Raw genomic sequence first — 23,371 nt, forward strand, 5'->3', positions numbered from 1 at the left:
GAATTATTGAGGCACTTCCAGGCATCCTACAAACTAAACTTGGTGCTAGAGAAACTGATGCCAGCCCACCTGGTGGCCACGATCGTTAAGGCGTTGAAGTCTAAACGATCTGACGCCATGGTTAGCGAGTTCGAGTCCTCTTGGTCGAAAAAATTTCGCCATCAGAATGTTGGTCGGCAGGCTAGAGGCGGTGGGGGTATACAATTTCTAATCACTAGATTGCGTACCAAAAGCCTGGATTAAATTCCAAACCTATCCGCAGTGTTCATATAGAGTGAGGGTATGTGATGCTGTTGATGGTGATTTGTTTGCCAGATGGAGACGTTAAGCCTTGAGCAGACCGCTTGGTGCTATTCGACAGGAGTAGGCTATGTGCCAGCACGGGGTTTCACCCTCACCCTTCCTACTATCTCATATCACGTCATTCATTTTACTTCATTAACTCCTCTGATGAGGTTGACGTCAAAAAGGACATCCTGTCTTAAAAACCCGCCACAACAGATTCATCTGAACTTATACCCTACCCCGTACGGAAATGGGACAAGGGTTGAACAAACAAACAACCAGAGAAGCTGATGTCCTCAGGTTCCCTAGAAAATTCAGAAATTCCCCAAATTCCCCAAGGGAGCCATGCTGGGTGGGGGTTTCAGAATTGGGGCTCAACTTAAGAATATTAGTATAAGCATTTCTTCACTCAGTCTGATCATTTTCTCCAAAGCAATGACCTATAGTTTTCGTGGGCTTATAATTTTTCTGAAAGTCCAAATTAATTTTTAACATCAAACCCCGAGAAGGTGTTGAGGAATATTTTTGAGATATTGAGGAGGATGAATGGAAGTATATAGGATGAATTTTTTTATATATAAAGTTCTTAGAATAACCGTGTACATATAAATTTGAATAACATCCCCTAAGAGGTTGGGGGAGGTAAGTATTTTCTCAGGGTTTGATATTAAAACTTTATTTGGACTTTCAGGAAACATGAAAAGATTTGTGTTCTTATGCTGAGCCCCAAGTTTGAAATTCTCACCCAGCCTAGCCCCCTCCGGGAATTGTGGGAATATTCCATTTTTTTAAGGATCCTGAGGGCTTGAACTTCTCTAGTACAAATTTTTTAAATTTGTAGGATGCCTGGAAATGCCTCATTAATTCATGTCTATTTACATTTGTACAGATCGCTTCACATCCAGTTCCTTTTATTAGTATCCTTAATATCTCAAAAAATTCTTGCAACATTTTCTCAGGGTTTGATGTTATAACTTAATTTGGACTTTCAGGAAACTTTTAAGCCAGTGAAAACTATAGGTCATTGCTTTGGATAAATACATATGACTGGGTGAAAGAAATATTTAAACTTGCATTCTTATGCTGAGTCCAAATTTTGAAAATCCCCAGCCTGGCCTCCTCTGGGAATTTTGAGAATTTTAGATTTTTCTTAGGAATCCTGGAAGTCATCAGCTTCGCTGGTACCAAGTTTCAAGTTTCTAAGATGCCTGGAAGTGCCTCATTAACTCAGGTCTATTTTCATTTTTATGTCCTCTTAGACAATTGAGGGACTCAATGGAAGAACTACCTATCCCAACTGGAACACATTTGGAGATAAATAAGCTTTTTATTAAACTTACCAGTGGTATACCTAAGTATTATTGATATTAGTAAGGATTCTAGTATATGTCTGTCTTTCTCCAAATGACAGGTCATGTAACTATAATAAGTGATTACCGGGCGAGTTGGCCGTGCGCGTAGAGGCGCGCGGCTGTGAAGCTTGCATCCGGGAGATAGTAGGTTCGAATCCCACTATCGGCAGCCCTGAAAATGGTTTTCCGTGGTTTCCCATTTTCACACCAGGCAAATGCTGGGGCTGTACCTTAATTAAGGCCACGGCCGCTTCCTTCCAACTCCTAGGCCTTTCCTATCCCATCGTCGCCATAAGACCTATCTGTGTCGGTGCGACGTAAAGCCCATAGCAAAAAAAAAAAAAAAAATAAGTGATTAATTATAAAATAAAGTGGCAAACCAATAGAAGTCACTGTTCCAATTACACACTGTGTCTGTCTGTTAGGTCTTCAGCCCAGAGGCTGGTTGGATCCTCAAATAGCACCACCAAACGTTATGTGGTTATAAGGAAACCCCAAAAACCAATGGCAGCACCAAAATGAGGCGTACTAGGCAAGATGAGGAGTGAGGTAGTTTGCCATTGCTTCCTCACTGGGTCAGAAAGTACTAGTGCAGCATGACTGACCCTATGAGCAGCATCATTCATAACACTCAGATGCACTAGTCATGCTCTGAATGTCATTACTCAGCACTACCCATACCACAGCAGCTTTCATATAGTCACAGCCATGGATGAGACTGGGACCTCGGTGGAAGCTACACTTTACTCTGGCCTGTGCCAAGTGATGGATGAAAAAGTACTGCATCCATCAAGAAATGACAGCAGGCAAAATTACACACTATAATACAGAAAATATTACAAATTGCACTCTGCATTACTCTGTATCTTTAACATTTGGACCATGGCTTTCATTGGCATCTGACTGAATGCTGGGTACACGGGAGTTACAAACTTCATTAGTATTATAATGCCATATTTTGTCTTAACTTTATCATCCTACATAATATCATGTAGGAGAGGACACTTTCCCTTTCCTCTCTGTAAGCTTATAATGTCCTCTGCAGCTATGCCACTAAAAGCTTACTTTACATGCACCTTAGAATTGCCCTCCTGTGAATTGAGATTGAGATGCGTTTTTTATGTCAACTTTTTCCTTTTCCATATTCACATTTTGCTTGATCAACATCGTATTTAAGTTTGTGAGATCTTTAAAATATTCCGTCTTTCTTAACACGACTCTTCCTTATCAAATCAGCCCACTGTTCAGGAGTCTAAACCACTTGTGTTTTCCTTTTCAGTTTCTCTCTCTGATTTCAAAGTTGGCATTGGAAGGAAGGTATGACCTTGCACAAGAAATATATGCTTAATTTGTTCGAACCAACTGCTATCCATCATGTACACACAATAATGAAATAATTGTGAAATTCTTGTTCTGGTCAACACAATCACTGTACAGTATTAGTTTGTCTTTTCACCTTCTTCAATTAGAAGCTCATCTTTCAATAGACAGCTGTCCAGCTCCTTGGCTGAACGGTCAGCGTAGTTGCCTTCGGTTCAGATACCCCCGAGTTTGATTCCTGGCTGGGTCAGAAATTTTAACCTTACATGGTTAATTCCCCTAGCTCGGGGACTAGGTGTTTGTAATGTCCGCAGCAATCCTGCAACTCACACAACACTATCATCAGCTACAACACGCAGTTTGCTCCTTCGATTTAAGTTGGTCCAAACCAATACCAGGTATTGCCAAAGTGTTGTCATGTTCAGGATGGCAACCAGAGCCATTCTCTCACAAATGGGCAAATGTAACCTCCAAGTAATTCAGGCTGAAGAATATGACCAGGAAATAATGCTTAATAAACCCACTGGTCCAAAATATAAGGCTTCAACTAACAGTTCAACATTACTTTTGTTTTAGAATGAATGTGACCTACAATAATACGTTGATACTTTCATGGGCTATAGTGCAGATGTTTTCATATTTATTGTCTCATGGTTTTTTACACCTTTTAATATTCTGTTATTTTATAAGTCTTGGTAGAAAAGGTTTTATATTTGTTCTCTTGTGTTTTTCACATCTTTAATACTCTCCTTTCATTTTCAAAACTGGTAGATACACCCGTATATGCACAACATAAAATTCACGCAGGTCGGAAAAAGAGCATTGAGTGTTTCAATATACCTATTGGATAGTTGTAGGTTTCTCATTTAACACATTCTTTTTCCTTTTGCCCTGCAGAAACATCTTAACGAGATTGTCAAATCCTCCCTTTCATCAGTAGAAATTTCTGAACGTGAATCATGATACAGTACAACTTGTTCAAAGTGGAACTTTTTCTTAGTCCGGGTGAAGCTTATGGCTTTAGAATGTTCTTACTTGTGTATAATGTGGAATCTTAAATGAATAATAAAATAATTCTTTAAAATCTTCTTGTATAATGGGGAAAATATTAGGAACTGATGTAATCCTATGGTAAAATCAATGTCATTGTTTGGACATCCTTGCCATCAGTACACCTGCCATTCTATTTCTTCACTGGGATGCTTTAGAAATTGAATAAGGGAAAGGCCAGTAATCCATCTTCTAAAATAAACAGGTACAGTAGCTGCACAGTGAAGGTGACCAAGACTCTGATGAGATTTTCAGAATAGATTAACAAAGATAAGGAAACAGGTGTACTCCCAAATAGTTTGCTACTTCGTATTCATAAAAGTGAAGTCAAACTGAACATCATGACTAAATCTTACGTGACATTGGCTAAGGAAAAGGACAAACTCTCAGCATGGCAAATTATGTTCCAGTTCAAGTGTGCAAAAACATAATTTTACAACATGCTTAAAAATAAAGAAAAAATCATGAATAAGTAGATTGAAGGAAATGGTCAAATACAAAGAAAGGCAATGATCTCCGGTAATGAGAAAATCAACAAGTAGTGTGGGAGTAGTTCACCTCTGTGTCGTCTTCATCATCATTCCATCCTCATTACAACGTGCAGATCGCCTACGGGCGTCAAATCAAAAGACCTGCACCTGGCAAGCCGAACATGTCCTCGGACACTCCCGGCACTAAAAGCCATACGCCATTTCATTTTTCACCTCTGCCCAGTCAAAAAATATGCTCATATTTTTTGTCCGATGCTTCAAAATGAAGCCCTCATTGTAACCAGATGTCTTGGAAATAATGAATTCAGGGCATCTACAGAATGGCTCAACAGTTTCAAAAAGAGGCACAATATTGTCTGGAGTCAAATTTGCGGGGAACCTAAGGATCTGAATGATAGTGTAGTGTATGATTGGGAATCAAAACTGCTACGTTTGTTTTCAAAATATAATGTAGAATTATTTTCAGTGCAGAAGAAAGAGGATTGTTCTTTCAGTTATTACCAACGAAGTCACTCACCATCAAGGGACAAAAGTATCTCAGGAGTAAAATATATAAGGAAAGGCTTACAGTGTCACTGGAGGGAGAATTGGAATCATCTCTTGTGATTGGGAAGACAGCAAAACTGATGTATGTCAAGAATCTGAAAATCAACAGCCTTCCAGTTGTGTGGCAAAGCAATAACAGTGCTTGCATGACTGCTAATCACTGCCGTCTCGATCCTCGTATACTGCCTGCTCTATGCCACTAGTTTAACGCAGGAAGGCGCGACTACCAATATTTCTCCAAGTTGCCGTAAGAGTGCAGCAGTAGACGCACAATCTTCGCTGTCAGTGTGGGTGTAGCACTGTGTTATTGGTGCATGAATGTGTGTGAAAACCTAAGTTATTTCACACAATGAGTAAATGTGTCTGGTCATTTCCGTTCGCACAAGAGATATTTTGCAAAGGACTGTGAAATTAATTAATCGTGCTATGCTTACAGATATTTCAAAAGTGATTTTAAGGTGTTGGTACTTGTTTCTTTGTGTTCGTGCAGCGTATATTTTTCGTAGAACTGAAACTTCAGATTTTTCCCCAGAAATATTCAACTGTTGTGTACCATTTTTCCTATCTCGTCAAGGTGGTTCGCAGCCAGAAAAGATATGACTCAATGAAATACCGTCTAGAAGGGAATTAAAAGAAAAGCGGCTGTCGGCTATATCTAGGCAAGGACCTAATAAAGGAAGTAATTGGATATCCTCAGATTACTCTCGCATCTGTGCCTTTACACATTATTTCAGAAGATGATGGAGCCTCTGCGGCTCAGGCGGCCTCTCACCGCTGGGTTATGTGGTTCAAATCCCGGTCACTCCATTTGAGATTTGTGCCGGACAAAGCGGAGGCGGACCAGGTTTTTCTCCAGATACTCCGGTTTTCCCTGCCATTTCTCATTCCACTAACAATCTCCAATATAATTTCATTTCACCTGTCATTTATTAATCATTGCCCTGGAGGAGTGCGACAGGCTTCGGCAGCCGGCACAAATCCTATCCCCGCTGCTAGATGGGGCTTCATTCATTCCATTCCTGACCCTGTCGAATGACTGGAAACAGGCTGCGGATTTTTTTCCAGAAAGTGATTAAAGCCGAGAAGGATAGTGGATTCCTTGTGCTAAGAATGGTGACGGATAATCACAAAACAAAACGTCTTCATGTTTAGACATTTTGGACAACCTCAGATATCCAGACGATAATATTCCAATCAAACTAGAAACAGGAAATCAAATCCTAATTTGCGAGTACTGTTCGTGTTGTTGAAGAGAGGATGGAGTGTGACATTTGTGTCAGCAACATCCCACTGCCTAAAGCTTCGACACCGCTAGATGGAACTAATTATGCATCAGGACGGAGGAGGAGTTCGACACCCAAAACCTTGTTTTGTTGCTCTGGTGAAGCATTTGCAGGAGTTCGTTTAAGCTGCTGTGCCCAATTGTCGAAGTCCTTCAAACGTACGAGCGTAATCCGAGGACTTCCGACGTCTTCCCTTTCAGAATACCGGGGGAGATGGCCGTGCGGTTAGGATAGTGGGTTCGAACCCCACTGTCGGCACCCCTGAAGATGGTTTTTTGTGGTTTCCCATTTTCACACCAGGAAAATGCTGGGGCTGTACCTTAATTAAGGCCACGGCCGCTTCCTTCCCATTCCTAGGCCTTTCCTATCCCATCGTCGCCATAAGACCTACCTGTATCGGTGCGACGTATAACAAATAGCAAAAAAACCTTTCAGAATGTGTTTTGTTACAGTGTGAGGTCAAAGAACATCAGCAAACTGTTAGTGATATTGTCCTAACCAAGTTCGTAAGACCTCTATTATTTGATATTGCGTTGGCAAGAACACAAAACGTACGGTACCACCCCAAGCCTTCGTCCAGGAAAACTTTAAATTGTGCCTGAAGAGGCCAAGTGCGACTTCATACAGGTAATATTGCTGATATTTGATATTACTGATGTAATTTACGAGCTTCAGTGAACATATGACCATACTGCATAGTGTTTTGTAGGCTGTAGTCATTAGAACAAGTTTAGAATAGTGTGCGTCTATGTCTGCCATCTAGTGGAGAAATTTTGTCACAGCGTAGTCGCCAAAAGGCTCGCATAGAGCAGGCAGTATAGGTGGATCGAGATGGCGGTGCTGCTAATTCAACGGAAGAGGGGTGGAATGGATTAAACGCAATAATAAAAATGAAAACTGAAAAATTATTCTTTTCCTCTATAATGCCACCTGCCACCCAAACATAACATTGTCAAAAGTGAAACTGTTTTGGTTCTCCCCTAATACAACAAGTGTCTTACAACCGACGGATACGGATGCCATTTTCACATTCAGATCATACTATAAGCGCTTTTTAATGCAATCTTTGATTGCTCATATGGAAACAGCTGGCACACCCAGCTTATCCGCCTCCCTTTGACTCATTAATTCCTGTTACACAGCGCAGCGACAACATGGGAATGCCCGCACTTCGCAGTTCAGTTCCGTACTTAGAACCTGTATTAACCGCTCAGTGTGGAATGACGTGTACTGCATGTCATGACATAGCCATTCTCTGTTGCGGAGTGCCATTATCTGCACGCACTTTGCACTGCTTGCTTTGTGCATCCACCTTGTGCCTGGATTCGTAACTATTACCATTCTGTTGGGTTATATCAATGGAGAATGCTTTGATCTTTCATCTCAAATATAAAAATATCAATTTTGCTTCGATTACATGTGATAAATTGGATTTCAAATAGCGAGTTTTTTTACTGTGTTGTTATGCTTACATCATGGCTGCTAAACGTGTGCTTGCAATCGCGGATTCCAATATTAGTGAAGTTTTAGTGAATGACGAGGCAAAAATCTTGGTTTCCCAGAAGGATGATTTCAGATATAGAGTCTGAAAGTGAAAGTAGTGACAGTGAGAGTGAGTGTGATGACATAAATAGACTGCAAAACACGGGTAATTGTGTTGCAGGTGAGGAGTTTGTCTGGGAAGACGTGGGGAATTATATTGGCAAAAGGGAAGTGTTTACAGAAAATTACGGGCTGCTAGAAGCTGCAAGGAATTGTTTAGATCCCGTGACAATATTTCAATTATTTTCTACATGTGATTTCTTGAGTATGATAGTGGAACAGACAAATATCTATGCTAAGCAGCGTATGTTGTTTCCTTTTTGGTCAAGGGTAAATGATGATGATGATGATGATGATGATGATGATGATGATGATGATGCTTGTTGTTTAAAGGAGCCTAAGGTCATCGGCCCCCTAGGGTAAATGAATGAGTTCCAGTTACTGTGGCAGAGATGTACATAGTCTTCACATTATATATGCTGATGGGCATTGTTCAAAAATTGCGGTGGATAAAAAGTAGAAATACTTGACACTGTTAAGTAACACTGAAAATTTTGAAAAATTTTGTGCAAGTTTGTTAATTTTTTTAGTATTCATCCTTCAAAATTTGAGGGGGGGTTTTTTCTTGAAAAGTGTGTGTTTGGTGGTCACTTACAGTGCCAGATTTTTTTTTTCCCCTTCAGGTTGAAGTGTTTTGTATTTCAACATGAAGATGTTTGCATGAACAGTGCCTCTTTCTAAGAGTATGTTTAATTTCCTTTCTAATGATATCTTCTTTGAGTAATTCTATCTAATGACCGGTTTTACTCTGTGATGAGTCTTCTCCAACTGACTGGGTCGATCCTATGCAGTATGTTTTGCGTCTGCATAGCTCCTGCATCCTGAGTTCACAAGAAATGTCATCATGACTGTCTTTCTTGGTCTTCCACAGGGGCGTTTCCCCAAAGTTTCCATCAACACATTCCTATGTTGAAGCCTTTGTCCCATCCAAGAAAGTTGTCTCTTCCTAATCTGATTCAACAACTGTCTCTTTTTTTGGACATTGTTCAATACCTCAGTGTTAGTCTTCTCCACCCAACTTATCCGTTGCAGCTGATGCCAATACGACATCTCAAAGGTTTCTAGCCTCTTAATATCACTCTGTTAACGTCCAGGTCTCAGCACAATACAGCACACCAGACCAAAGATAAGATTTCATTATTCTTTTATGTAAGACGAGGGATATTGTTTTCCTACATAGAAGGAACTCTTTATCTCTGAAGGCTTGCTTTGCTATTGCTATTCGTGTTCTTATTTCAGTGTGGCACTGAAGGTTTTCTGTTATGATCTCGCCAAGGTAATTGAACTGTGCTACCTGTTGTACAGGCTCACCACTGATCATCACGTGCAATGAACGTGGGTTCCTACTCAACATCATGATTCATTTTCATACCAAATGCCGTAGCTTTTTTATTCAGCTTTAGCAGCATTTGCCACTGTTCTTAATAATCTCCATAGGAATGTTATCAACCCCTGGACATTTTCTGTCACGTAGGTATTTAAGGGCAACTTCAGGTTCTTGCCTAATTATACCATCCTCTTCCAGCGTTCTGTCATCAAGTGCTACTGGTGTCCAAGAAAGTGGAACATTTGCACTGTACAAATCCTTCACGAACATTCTCCATAACTCTATTTTCATTACTGTCCATTTTTATCCTTCATCAACCTTGTGCAAAATCCTTTTTGTTCCCTTGACATTTTCTTAATTTGTTCGTAAACTAAATTTGATTTGCCATCTTGTTCCAGATGTTCAATTTCTTGGCCTTTTCAAGTTCCACCCCTCTTTTATCAGTATGCCAACAGATGCTGATTCATATTTTTTGCTTGATTAGATAGAATAAATAGAATCTCTGAATGTTGAGATTTTTTCTTGGTAGATTTCATTAACTGGTATTTCTGTAATTGACAGTTTTGGATTGATCCATTTTTCTACAGAAATGGGTAGATAATGTGATGTAACACTGAGGAACATTTCTAGAATTGCGGCATTGAGTGTATGTTGAAAGACCAATGGGGAAACAGCACAACTTGTGGGAGTAGAGTTGGAAGATATTTGACTAAACTTCAAGACAGGTGAAATTAGGAGTCAACAGTACTTTGCATCATTTATGTTTAGAAGACAGATTTGCCATACTGGAAGTGCTTATTGCAAGGATTTTGGAAATGATGGAAGAGATTTGTTTGCTGGACATCTGCTCATTTTTCAAGATAATTCAGCACCTAGACGACATGGAAAGGTCAAAAACTTCACAGGAGAACAGGAAAATGTTGCTCCATTCTCTGGCATTCTGAGTCCAGTTGAAAATTATGGGTGATTTTGAATGAAATAAAAAACATAAGAGAAAGGGAGCTGCTAATGAAGCTGCAACTGATCGAAGCCATGCCAATTGAACATTAGTAGATTCCATGCCAAAGAGTTGGGAAAAATTTGAAAGATCTAAATCCTATGCAGCCAAGTAAATACAGCAGAAATATAGTGTCCTCATTTGACCGTATATTTATTTGCATCATTCTTTTCAGAAACAGACTGCATAGAAAATTAATTCTGCAAAGATGTACACTCATCTTAGCATTCTTTCACACAGTACTCATCATACTCTCAAGAAGTAGGACTGTACAGAATGTATTTTATAAATGTTTTATTGCGCACAAATGTGCATGAACAAAATTCTTATGAACAATCGTCTGTGCAGAATTTTGTTAAGGATTCTATTCTCAGTTTACACTTAAGTACGTGATAGCATTCACAAAGTTTGCCGCATCTTTTGCACCTGCAGTCCGGTCTTGGCTCATGGAAGCTCACTTTAATACACAGACGTTGGTGAAACCCATGGGCTGAGAGTCTGGTCACCACGTGTCTCAACTCATAGCCTCCCTGAGTCCAGTTGTGGTTGATCATCGCATCACATTGGTAAAAGTCCCACCATATGCTGTCCCTTTTTTTGTTGAAGCTCTTGTAGGAGTTCCTTATATGCTGGGTGGCCGGGAACACTAGTTTCAAACGCAACTCTTCCACAAAGAATAATTCCCTTGACAGTTGGTATACGATCATAATCTATGAGCTTCATTTCCGTATTGATTGCTACTACAACATAAAAATGATATGGAAGCCTCCACCTTATCATACAGTGTTTATTTACTATTGATTACAGTAAATCCAGTACCGGTTTCGACCCCTATGGTGTCATCTTCAGCTGTCATATATCAAACTAGTTTCAAAAACATCACATTACAAAGCGTTGCATATGCATGAAAACTGACCCAATTTGACAAATGATTTAAAACAAGTTAAATGTTCAAATAGTAAGAATAATAAAATGGGTCCTTTGCTTTTAACATTATTTCGTTGATCCTTTGCTTTTAACATTATTTCGTTGATCTAATGAACATCAATTAAAATTTTTACATACTTATGTATACTGATATTTGTGAAGTTATTACTATTTACATTTGTGATATTGAGATATTACAATGTTTAAAAAAATATATATATGTACATAAAAAGTTGACCCGATATAACAGGCCATTTAAAGAATGAATGAAGTAGTAAAAACAAAATAAAATGGGTCCTCTTTCTACTCTAACTTGTTACATGTTTGTTGTTACTACAATATTCCTGTTGGTATGGTAAGTACACAGGTATTATGTAGTGCTACTATTTAATGTTGAAACTTATAACTGTTTTTAGTTCATTCCAGTGTTTTCTACTTCAGGTGATTGTATAATATTGCAGGTGATATAAATATCTTGAAGATTCTAGACGTTGTTATGAAGAATTACGTCTTAATTTATAATCAGTCGGATGCATTGTCTGTGTACTATATTCTCAGTATGTACTAAATGCCGAGTTAAAATTGTGTATAATGAGCTGAGATTTATGTAGTTACAGCGTGCATCTTAGTATGGCATTATACTATGTCAAGTGTCAAACAATATACATTTTGATGTCTTGGGTGATAGCGTGAGGGCTTCTTTTATGTTGTAGGCCGTATTGTGTTGGGTGTTGACACTGTGTGCGTTGCACGGCTGCACGTCAAGATCTGTAGCGTGTTAGTTTGGAACTCCCAACATATAGTTTTGAATAGTTTGGGACTCCCAAACTAACACGCTACAGATCGAAACCGGTACTGGATTTACTGTAATCAATAGTAAATAAACACTGTATTGATAAGGTGGAGGCTTCCATGTTATTTTTAAGTTGGTATACGAGGCGTGATGGAGTGTATTTTGATAGGCAAAGAACTTTCCTTAAATAGAATGCTTTCACAGAATGTATTTTGTTCAAAGTCATTATAAAACATAAAGACTTCAAAAAAAGTCAGTGAGTTACAATTAATTTCTTTTTAGAACTGTATATCACTGCAGTATTTCAAAATTTGTCTCCTCTTATAGGCATCTTTACATGTATATTTTGTGATTTTTCAAGGTCATAAAGATCTAAGCTGTTATAATGTGAATTTGTTTACAGAGCGCAGTCGTCAGAGTGCAAGAGAGTGCAGGGCTCGTAAGAAGTTGAGGTACCAGTACTTGGAAGAACTGGTAGCAGATCGTGAAAAGGCTGTACTAGCTCTTCGCAATGAGCTAGACAAGGTAATATTTTTGAAATGACGAGATATATAATATGCGTTCTGTAAAATTTGTGGTAATCAGTGGAAATACTGATCTAACAAAAATTATCGTTCACTGCCTCCTTGGTTTAGAGGATAGCAGGTAGCTTCCTGCCTGGTTAACCCGAGTTTGATTCCTAGGTCTGCTACAAATTCAAGGTTGGAATATGCAGGCAGAATACTCCCAATTTTCAGAGGTGTGAAATTATATCATTTAGAACAAAAATGGTATTAAAAATAGCATTTTATCATCTTCTTCTACTGCTTTTCCCACACCTGTGGAGTTACAGGTGCGAACCTTGTCACACACACACACACACACATATATATATATATATATATATATATATATATATGTATGTATGTATGTATGTATGTATTTGGCCCTGTTTTACGGCCAGATGCCCTTCTTAATGTTGACCCTATGTAAAGGGATGTATTCGTCATGTTTGTGCGATGGTTGGTACTGTGGTATGTTGTGTTGTGTGAATATAAAGAGGAGAATATTGGGACAAACACAAACACTCAGTCCCCTAGCCTAAGAATTAATCAGACATGATTGAAATCAGATAGGTAGGTTTTTTTCACAAATGATGTTATGTTCCCCCCTCAACTTTTTAGAGTGACAGAATCCCAGATGTAACAAAGCATGTTAGGGCCATTTACTCACACTGATTTAAAATAAACTGATAACCTTTACACACATAAATTTCACTTCAAAACTATATTCAAATGACTGGAATGCATCTGTGTACTTCTGGACAATTAGAAAATTGAAAATCCATAGCCTGTTTCCAGTCATTCGACCGGGTCAGGAATGGAATGTATCTGCTCGTTACCACATATGACCCTTTTCTAGCGGTGGGGATAGGAATTGTGCCGTCTGGCGAGGTCTGTCACACTCCTCTGGGGCAATGATTAATGAATGACACATGAAATGAAATTATATTGGAAAGGTTTGCTGGAATGAAATATGACAGGGAAAACTGGAGTACCCAGAGCCACGGAGGCTCAATTAGAGAATTGTATGAAATAAATTTCATGATTAAAGGTTCGTACTGACAGCACTTAAGTGTATTTTTCAAATATTTGAGAGGAATTCCACCTTTTCAGAACTATACATATGTATTTCCTTGTTAAAATACAATGGGACATGATTCGTGCCTTCCTCCAGGACAACTTCAGCCACTTATATAAGCAACATTCCAAAAGTATAAAATTATACACTAAGTTAAAATGTGACAAATGTCTAATTACAACTATATCACAATAATAGTATAATATCTTTCATTAAAAGTCTTTGGAGACAAGGTCTTGATAAATGTTAAACAGTAAAATGAGCCCATATAACACAATTTACAATATTGTAGCACAATAATTGACAAAAAAAACTGTGTCCTTAAAAATATAGGCTTGCTTGTTGAGAATATGATATATGGTATACATTCCGTGCTGTGGTCATATTGCGTGGTCCAGTATCTGCTCGTTACCCCATATGACCCTTTTCTATCCACTACTTCCACACACGCATCACTGTACTACCTGAATTTTCACGGTATGACTAACTTGCTTCTTGGAGACTGATCATTCTACCCCGTTCAAACCCGCATGCTAATATTGCGCTCTTTGACATCGATGAGACATAGTGGCATTTACTTTCACGTTTCCACCTTGTTTAATACCTCTTCACTTACTATACTTGGCGTAACACTGACCTTGTCGTCGGTCACACAAGGTAGTGCCCTGCTTAGCCTACATGTACCCCATCTCTCTGCAATCCTTATCACTTATTGTTGGCACACTGTTCTACACATCTACTGAGTTTGGATTCATTCAGGTCATTCTTTCACATCTTACCATTTTCACTAACGTGAGTGTAGCTAAATACAACAGAGCTGACATATCAGCACCTTGGTCCTGAGTGCAAGGGGTTTAAATAGGAAATGTATCACCAGTGATTGTAACTTATTTGTAAAAGTATGATAAATCTACAGATGCATCCTTCCTATTCAAAGCAGAAATTGTTGTAATTGTGACAGATTTTTTAAATCATATTTTCACCCTGAATCTGTTTCTTCTGATGGTGTAATGTTGTTGATGTTCCAGTATAGAGCATGGGGTCTGGAGCTTGATGAGGGCCGTATGCCGGAAGGCATACATGCGCTGCTCGAAGAACTGGGAGCCATCAAACAGGAGAAGGCTCAAGTGTAAGACTGCTACTTAATGGTGTTCCTTAAAGATGAGTACCTGCAACACAGCCATTACAAATCAGTTCTATTTTTTAGATTATATTGAGGAGAGTATGTTGTCGTCACATCTGCACATTTGAGCCAGCTTGTTTTATGATCCAAATGTTAGATGTGGTACCACAACAGATGTTTTATGTGATGTGATCGTGATTCTACTAGCAGTATACTACAGTGTAGAAAGATCTGTTCCTTTTATTCTTTTTGAATTGTGGCAATGCTCATGTATACAGATGAGCTCCACAAAAACATAGTCAGGTACTGGATCAATAAGCTACATCTACAGCAGTGTGGATATTTTTTGCAGCCTAGTGTTCAGTTTTTGATAAGTAAATATATATTGAAATGGATAGAGATTTGTAAAGGAGTATTTTATATTTGTCAAAGTCTTTTTACATAACATGCCATGTGGTTTTATTGAACATTTATAATGTTCCATTTGTAACTAAGCCATTTTTCATCTCATGGATAAGTCTCAAGACTTTATCCAAAAGGATTTTAAAAGATTTGTATAGTCTGCAAAAATCATAGAGGTGAGAGGGGAAGATTTTCTCTTTGTAGGAAGAATGATATAAGAAAAATAGGGATAGCTTGTTGTCTTTTTGACTTATAAAACAGTCTGTATCTATGCTGGGCTGTCTTCTCACTTCAGAAGTCAAGGCAGTAGGATGTAGATTAGTTCTTGCAGGGTCAGGCTTGCCTACCTTGAATGCAAAACTCTGACAAAATTGATTCATTTCTAAGGATTTTGGGCAGCTACATTCAGATGGGAACTCAAATGCCCACTGTTATTTACAGTGTATCACATTGAAGGCAAGAAAATTATAGCCTACATTTATATATTAACATATCATGGAGGAATTTTCCTTTTTTTTTTTCTTTTTGAACATATAAATATTTTATTCTCTTATTCATTCTAAAGTTAAATATCATCCATTAGCTTTGCATCGGTAAAGTGATGCTTTAATCCATGTGAGAATTTAAAAAATACTTTAATCCTTCAGGGAATAACATTCTATTATTTTTATTGTTGTTGTTGTTGTTGTTGTTGTTGTTGTTGTCATCATAAGATGCACACATGACAGTAGTTTCAAAAGGAGTATTAACAAGCTAATATATACAAGTATACATGCAGTCACATTGCCGCCATTGCCTTACACGGTTCCAGCTAGGGATGTACGTTCTCAGCTGAGATATTTGTTAATGACCTGTTGGGAGGAGTGAGAGGCCAGCCCTCTTTCCAATAAACTGAAAACGATTAAAAGAACAATAAAGGTATGGAGAACTTCCCTTCAGGTGTCCTGGAAAGAAGCAGTGGTGGCATCATCTTCAGATCAGCCATGGTATAGCAGTGCACTCCTACTTACTGAAAGGAGTAGACTTGCGGCATCCATCTGACCGTCGTACAGAGTGCACGGACTTTGCCGATGTGTGCTAGTCTAAAACTTCATAGTACTATCTCCCTCATTCTGAGATTGCGAGCAGTCAGAAGACCTTGTTATTCATTTCATGTGGAATCGTGGCCTGTTTTATCATTTTAAACAGTGAAGTTTTTTAGTTACAGTATTTGTTTTCAACTTTTGCTTTTATTCTTTTAACTATGTTTTTATCCAATTTTGTATGGTTTTTATTATTTAAGTTGAATAATGTACTGTCATGATTTTACTTTTAAAGCAATGACTTATTTAATTTTATTACATTTTAACTCATGTTTTAATCACTTTATAGAAAAATAAGGCATTGCAAATTAGATCCACTCATCATAATTTGATCCTAATCAGTGAATAAATCTAATCATTACATTTTGTTTTATCTCGTGCCATCAGGGCCAATGACCTAGATGCTAGGCTCCTTTAAACAACAATCATCATTATCATCGTCAACAAATATACAAAAGTTTTTGGCATTAGGACTACTATTTCAAGTTACTTATGTCTGTAGCATTCCTAAAGTTGCAACCTTCCGGGCCTCACAGCCATGACAGACAGAACACTTGTTAATGACATAGTGCAGGTCTGGCGAGAATATGATCAGGTGCCATGTCACTAGGTACCTAAGTAATGCAACATGCATAGCACTGGCCTGGAGGGGGGTTACGAAAGCCTAGGAAGAAGAGAAATTGACATGCAGGCAACCTAGGTGGCATCTAATTAAAATGTCTGTGTATGTAGCTGAGGCCACTAAATTATTGTTAGTATTATTCAAGTTCCACATGAGGAGCCTTGTTATTCTCTTGAACAACCTTGAGTTTCATGTTTCCACACTGAAAGGGGGTTGTATACATTGTTCAGCAACTGTTATTTTTCTTCCAAAATACAAATATGCCTATGAGATGTGTTTAGAAGATCTTGAATTGCTGGCTGGACAATTTAAAAACAATCAGACTGGGCTTGACCAAGATTCGAGAGTATGTATGAAGTTCTGGGCATCAAATCAATCCCCAAATCAAGTCAACATACTTCAAAACATGTATGTATGTATGTATGTATGTTGGGTATTCAGCCCGAAGGCTGGTTTGATCCTCTGCAGCTCCGCCAACAGCTGTCATAAATAGCCTAGGCGTCACTGAAGATGCGTACTAGGGAAATGAGGAGTGAGGTAGTTTCCCGTTGCTTTCCTCACTGAGCCAGCCGTTGCTATTACATATCAGTCTGCCAAGCCCACTGAAATGCATGCACCAATCGACCCTATGAGCGATATTTCCACACCATTCTTAACAGGGACTGGCTACATAAGGAATGGTATTACTAGCATCGCTCATACCTCGGTCACTTTCATATTGTCAAAGCCAAGGATGAGACTGAGACAGGTCAATGAAAGTAACAAATTTGATATAGCCCATACCAGAAGACATAGTGCACTGTAAACACTATATCTCGCCAGCAAAGGCATTTCAAAACATAGACTGGTAAATAAGATTGGTGGCATAAACAAGTTACAGATTTGAAGTCGCCCAGTGCTCAAATATTATAATGAATGGATAGTAGCACTATTATTCTAATTCGTACAGCAAAGTTTGAATTGAAAGAAAAATCTCAGAAGCATACATGTTCGTGAACACTTTCTTACTCGCACAACGAAAGCTCCAAATGTTATTTAAGGAGCCCCTGGTTTAGTCACTACCTCTTTTGCTTCGTACAGTATGTCTGTTAGAATTTCTGTCTATTCACCAAAACCAGTATTTTTTTTTTACTAAACAAACTACGATATCTATATTAATAGTTATTACTCATAATAATGGTGTGCAAGCCCGCCTGGTGGCCGTGATCTTTAAGGTGTCAAGTCTATATGGTATGACACTGTGGTTAGCCGCTTCAAGTCCTGTTGGTCAAAAAGAATTTCACCATCTAAATGTTGGCCAGCAGGGTAGAAGAGATGGTGATATACTATTTCTAAGCACTAGATCACATGCCAAAAGCCTGGATTCACTTCCAAATCTCTCCACGGTGTTCATGTGCAATGAAGGCATATGGCGCTATTGATGGTGATTCTTCCATCGGATGGGGATGTTTAGCTTTGAGCAGACCCCTTAGTGCACTCAACAGGACTAGGCTATGTGCCAGCATCAGGTTTCACCCTGCCATCCTGCTATCATATTTTTACGTCATTCATTTCATCTCATTAATTTTATCTGATGAGGATGTCAGGAAGGGCATCCGGTCGTGAAATCTCGCTACAGAGATTCATCTCACTTCATACCCAACCCTGTAGAGAAACAGGACAAGGGTTGGACATATAGCGGCCTCCAGAGAGGCCTGATGCAGATCTTATGGACAAACTGCTCATCTGTGAGGGTGGGACCGTGCCTAGAATGATATCTTATGTTGAAGATGGTACAAACACTCAGTCCCCAAGCCAGATGAAATAACCAATGAAGGTTAAAATCTTCAACCTGGCTAGGAATTTAACTCAGGGCCCCTTGGAATAAAGACCAGCATGCTAACCACTTAGCCACAGAGCTGGATGGCTATTAGTCATTTAAAAATAACTTATTGTAGCTGTTGCTACGATACCAAAACCCATGGCAGTATTGACAATATCACAGATTCCACTTAATTTACATTGAAAATTAAAATGAATGCATGAAATAAGTAAAATGTAAAATGCATAAGAGAATAAAATATTGTAGATATCAAACTGAGCTATATCCTTTCAGGAGTTTCCTCAGGGATAAGGCTCTGCTTTGATCCCTTGATATACAGTACTGTACAAATAACTAAGTTATGATTCTTTGTATTCTGTATAAAAAATTAAAAAGATAACATATAATTTGTGGATGCTGTATACAGTAAAATCTGTGAGAGTTAACCATCTTTAATTTCCATTAGATGTGGTGGGGGGGAAAAAATTCCTATGTTATATGAAAATGGTTACTGTATATAAGTACAGCATACTACACCTAATAAATAAGGACGACATAAAATACCAATGAATATAAGTAGAAAATATTAATTTTACTTTCATTATGTATCATCGTCATCATCATCATCATCGTAGCTGCAACTGTGGATCAGTGGTAGAGTGTTGGCCTCCGGATCCCGCGATACCGGGTTCAGAACCGGCAGAGGTAGTCTGATTTTTTAAGGGCAGAAGAAAGTCCATTCAACACTCCATGTCATACGTTGTCGGGATGTAAAAGATCTCTGGTGACACATTTGGTGTTTACCCGACAAAATTAATTAAATCTCAGCCACAGGCGCCCAAGAGGGTTTTGCTTTACTTTGCCATCTAATAGGTCTGGGCCCTGTTTCATAAAACATGCTTCACTAATATTATTAGTAAGAAACCAATAATCTTAACTAATAATGTTAGTATTATGTTTCATAGAGTTATTAGCTAATAATATTAGTAATTAGTTTACGAGTCAAAATTATTAGTAGATATTCCGAATAGTATTAGTAAATTGTTTCATAGACAACATGACTAATAAAAGTTACTCATATTACTGGGATTATTTCCATGAGTGTATTTTGACTCATAATCCGTATTATTAGTGAAACCAAAAGTGAGTGGTATTTTAATATTTTGGCATTAAATCGTGAAGATCAGTGAAATGGTCGACTCTGATTCTAATAGTGATCAGGAACTAGTGTAGGTATTCACCATTCAATAAATGTTAGGCTAAGAACAGCCTGTACTGGTATGTAACAAGCATATGAATACAATGAGAGATTTAGGTTAGATTACAAAACTTTTGAATATTTGCTTGATAGGATTGGTAATAGAATGTTCCACTGCAAGGAATGAAGCATAACCTCAAAACAGCAGTTTCATACTGCACTCCATGGGTTGGTAGTGATACACAGTATCATTGTGTTTCCCTAGTGAAGTTCTGCTCGGAGATTCCAGCCATCCTTTAAAATGTTGACTTATACCACCAGTAAACCAAGGTGGTGGTAGTGATGATTATTGTTTTAAGAGTAAGTACAATTAGGTAACCATCCTCTATGTAACGCTAATCAGATAGAAAAATGGAAGGGATCCAACACTTCAAAAAATGAAGGTATATCGGCCAAAGAAAGAGAAGGGCCATGAAGGGCGCAACCCAATACCTTCAAGGTTGGAAAAGAACAGGAGTTAAACAAGGGAGGTCAGATAGGATAGATGAAAGTGAGGAGCCTGGCACAAGTAAGTGGAAGGAATGCCAGGAATCAATTCAGGGCCCTGTGGTCGCCAACCCACGCTCCCTAATTGAGAGCCCCTGGGGCCCCTTTTAGTTGCCTCTTACAACAGGCAGGGGATACTGTGGGTGTTATTCTGCTGCCCCTTCCCACAGGGGGTAGTAAACCAGGTTTTTCTTAGTCCATCTCAGTAGAGATTTTTAAGAGCACATAAAATTTAAAAAGTCGAAGGAACAAGGAAGGGAATAGTGTGCAAAAGACTGTGCATATTTGATGCTTTAACGCAATCACTTTCCACAAACAAACTTTCTTCTCTCACATTATTTTCACTTCGTTTATCCATTCTCATATGTATCAAAGTCACAACAACGAAAAAATCAAGTGAGCCTATCGAACATAATGGCTTAATAGTCTGTTGTAGTCAAGCACTAGCCTACTGCTAGGAGCAAACACAAACCAAGAACAAATGCACCAGACCGATTCTAACCTCCATTTGTATCAGCTGACTAATAACTAATATTATGAGTGAAGATATTTTATTAGTCATGTGTAAATCTTTATGAAACAGAAGTTGGTTGACTAATAATTATTTTTAGGACTTCTAATATTATTAGGTATTATTATTAGTTAGTTTTATGAAATAGGACCCTGGAGTAAAACGGAACATCGAAATTGACGAACAGACGGCCAGATGGCGTTAAATTAATATGTCTGGACACCGTAGCTGAGGCCATATTATTATTATTATTATTATTATTATTATCATCATCATCATCTTTAAGCAAGTGGCAGTGCGATTTGGGTCACGTGGCTATCAGTATGCTTTCTGGAGATAGTAGGTTCGAACCCTACTGTTGGCAGCCCTGATGATGGTTTTCTGTTCTTTTCCATTTTCACACCGGGCAAGTGCTGGGGCTATACCTTTTTTAAGGCCACAGCTGCTTCCTTCCCACTCCTAGCCCTTTCCTATCCCATCGTCACCATAAAACCTATCTGTGTCACTGCGACGTAAAGGAAATTGGGTTATTATTATGATTACTATTACACAGTATTATACTACAGCTATATACAGCACTGTAATTTGTTGAAAATGGAAATGGCCTACAAGAACTTACATTTAAGTATCCTTAATTAAATGTCTGTATATAATTCAGACAGTCTGTCTGCAGCATTTGTATTGTTTGCATTACGATATTTAATTAATTGGACAACATACAGTATTTCATGGCATCACTGTGTGATGGAACCGGATCATCTAACATTGAAATAAATAGGGTACTGCAGAGTGTAGATTCCACGCTGTCAGCTTTCGTATTTTGTTACAAATGAAAGATATACTTGACTACTTACAATAGTAATCAGGTAGCGGCTGAATGGGTTGGTGAAAGTTTTAAAGATTGTTGGAATTTGACCTTCATGATACAAAGGGAGAGTTGGTTGACCCGCGTTAGAGTACCGGCACAATACTGTACCAGGAAAAGTTGATTTCAAGAGCATGAGGTCTTTCTGTGGGGTGCCTAGTCCTTAGGAGATGGTACAGAGAGGGAGGATCGCAAGGCGAAATAATAGATATTACACCTTTCTTTCCTTTATTCAGTCTCTGGAAGGCCACCCTATTATATCGTCGAGTCATAGATATTTACTAGAAAATGAATCCCAATTTCAACAACAGAGTATTTTTTAAAAAAATCAAGTTGACAAAGTAAAATTCAGCCGAATAATGTCTTCCTCAATCAGTTATGTCCATCATAACTTTCTTGGCATAAATTAATAATAAAGCATGTTGTAAATAAATAAGAAATCCTAAAGTCTTTTCTATTGGCACTTGCGATTTCTGATTACACTTTCTACATAAAATAAATAAAGTAAAATCTGTAATTCCTTCTTGTAAACACATAAAACTCAAATATGAAACACTTGAAATTAAATCTGATCTTCTGGTATAAAGTTCTTAGTATTGTCCTATTTTTTTTAAATTATTGTACACTTTGCGTAAATATTGTAAATTTAGAGTTTATGATACACTTCCACTATGAATGAAGCACTCAATTGATATTTTAAAGTTCCAATAAATGAGAATATACGACGAGAGCACACTGTTATTTGAAAGTCTGTCTTTACTTAAGAGTTGTAAAACGTTAATTTTCCAAGTAAAATATTCAGTAAGTGAGCTTTTGATGTTCTTTGTCAGTAATGACACTGTTTATAAAAGTTCTGTTCAAAGTTAGAATTATGTTTTTGAATGGAGAAAGCACTGATATCACCTGACATACGTCTTCTCGTTGAGCTCGAACAGTTGAATACTGCTCTGCAAGCAGCAATCTGGAACTCAGCTAACAGCTATCACCACGATGTTCCATAGTACCACGTTTCTGGAACTGTCCCTCGTAGTACCAAGTCCACGTTGATCTGCATCAAATCTCTGTCGTTCTCCGTTGTCTCAAGTCAGTATTTCTCATGTTACTAAAATAGTAGCTTTAACACGAGAAAGTCCAACTGACTAGGTTGAAAATGTGCACCATTTGATTTTGCACTGTTAGAACTGATTATCACTGTTTCATAAATAATCACCATCCACTGGATGAGAAATACGTCAGAGCACTGTCTATTATCATAAATTACGATAATGAGGAAATACACTTCCCTGCACAGTTCATCTTGACACTTACTGCACACTGTTCATATTGTCAAAAATAACTTTCATTCGAAGCATAGTTTATCATGGCTCACTTTCACAGCAAAGAAATAAATAAATGGCTCTCTCTCGTAATGTTCCTTCTCACTATCACAGTTCTACAAGTATTCGTGTATGAGTCCTATACTTCACAATATCACTGAATTACGAAGTTCATTATACAGTCTATCCACACGGGTTGTTTTAAATGGTGCAGTCTGTTATGACAATATGCGAACAGTCTTTCGGCACAAATTAAAGTGTTCTAGGCTTTAATAATACTCAAAATAGTCAGCGTGTTGCAACCTACACTCA

General features: G+C 38.2%; 1 protein-coding gene across 1 annotated transcript in view; it reads left to right on the top strand.

The window, feature by feature from the left end:
• Positions 1-23,147, top strand: part of REPTOR-BP (REPTOR-binding partner) — a 43,157-nt gene extending 20,010 nt beyond the window's left edge. Inside the window, exons 3-4 of the mRNA XM_067146985.2 lie at positions 12,377-12,498; positions 14,622-23,147. Coding sequence (XP_067003086.1) covers positions 12,377-12,498; positions 14,622-14,726 — 227 coding nt within the window. The 3' untranslated portion in view covers positions 14,727-23,147. The remainder of the gene's footprint in view (positions 1-12,376; positions 12,499-14,621) is intronic.
• The last annotated feature ends 224 nt before the right edge of the window (positions 23,148-23,371 follow it).

The sequence above is a fragment of the Anabrus simplex genome, chromosome 5 (assembly GCF_040414725.1).
Source record: "Anabrus simplex isolate iqAnaSimp1 chromosome 5, ASM4041472v1, whole genome shotgun sequence".
Taxonomy (NCBI): Eukaryota; Metazoa; Arthropoda; class Insecta; order Orthoptera; family Tettigoniidae; genus Anabrus; species Anabrus simplex.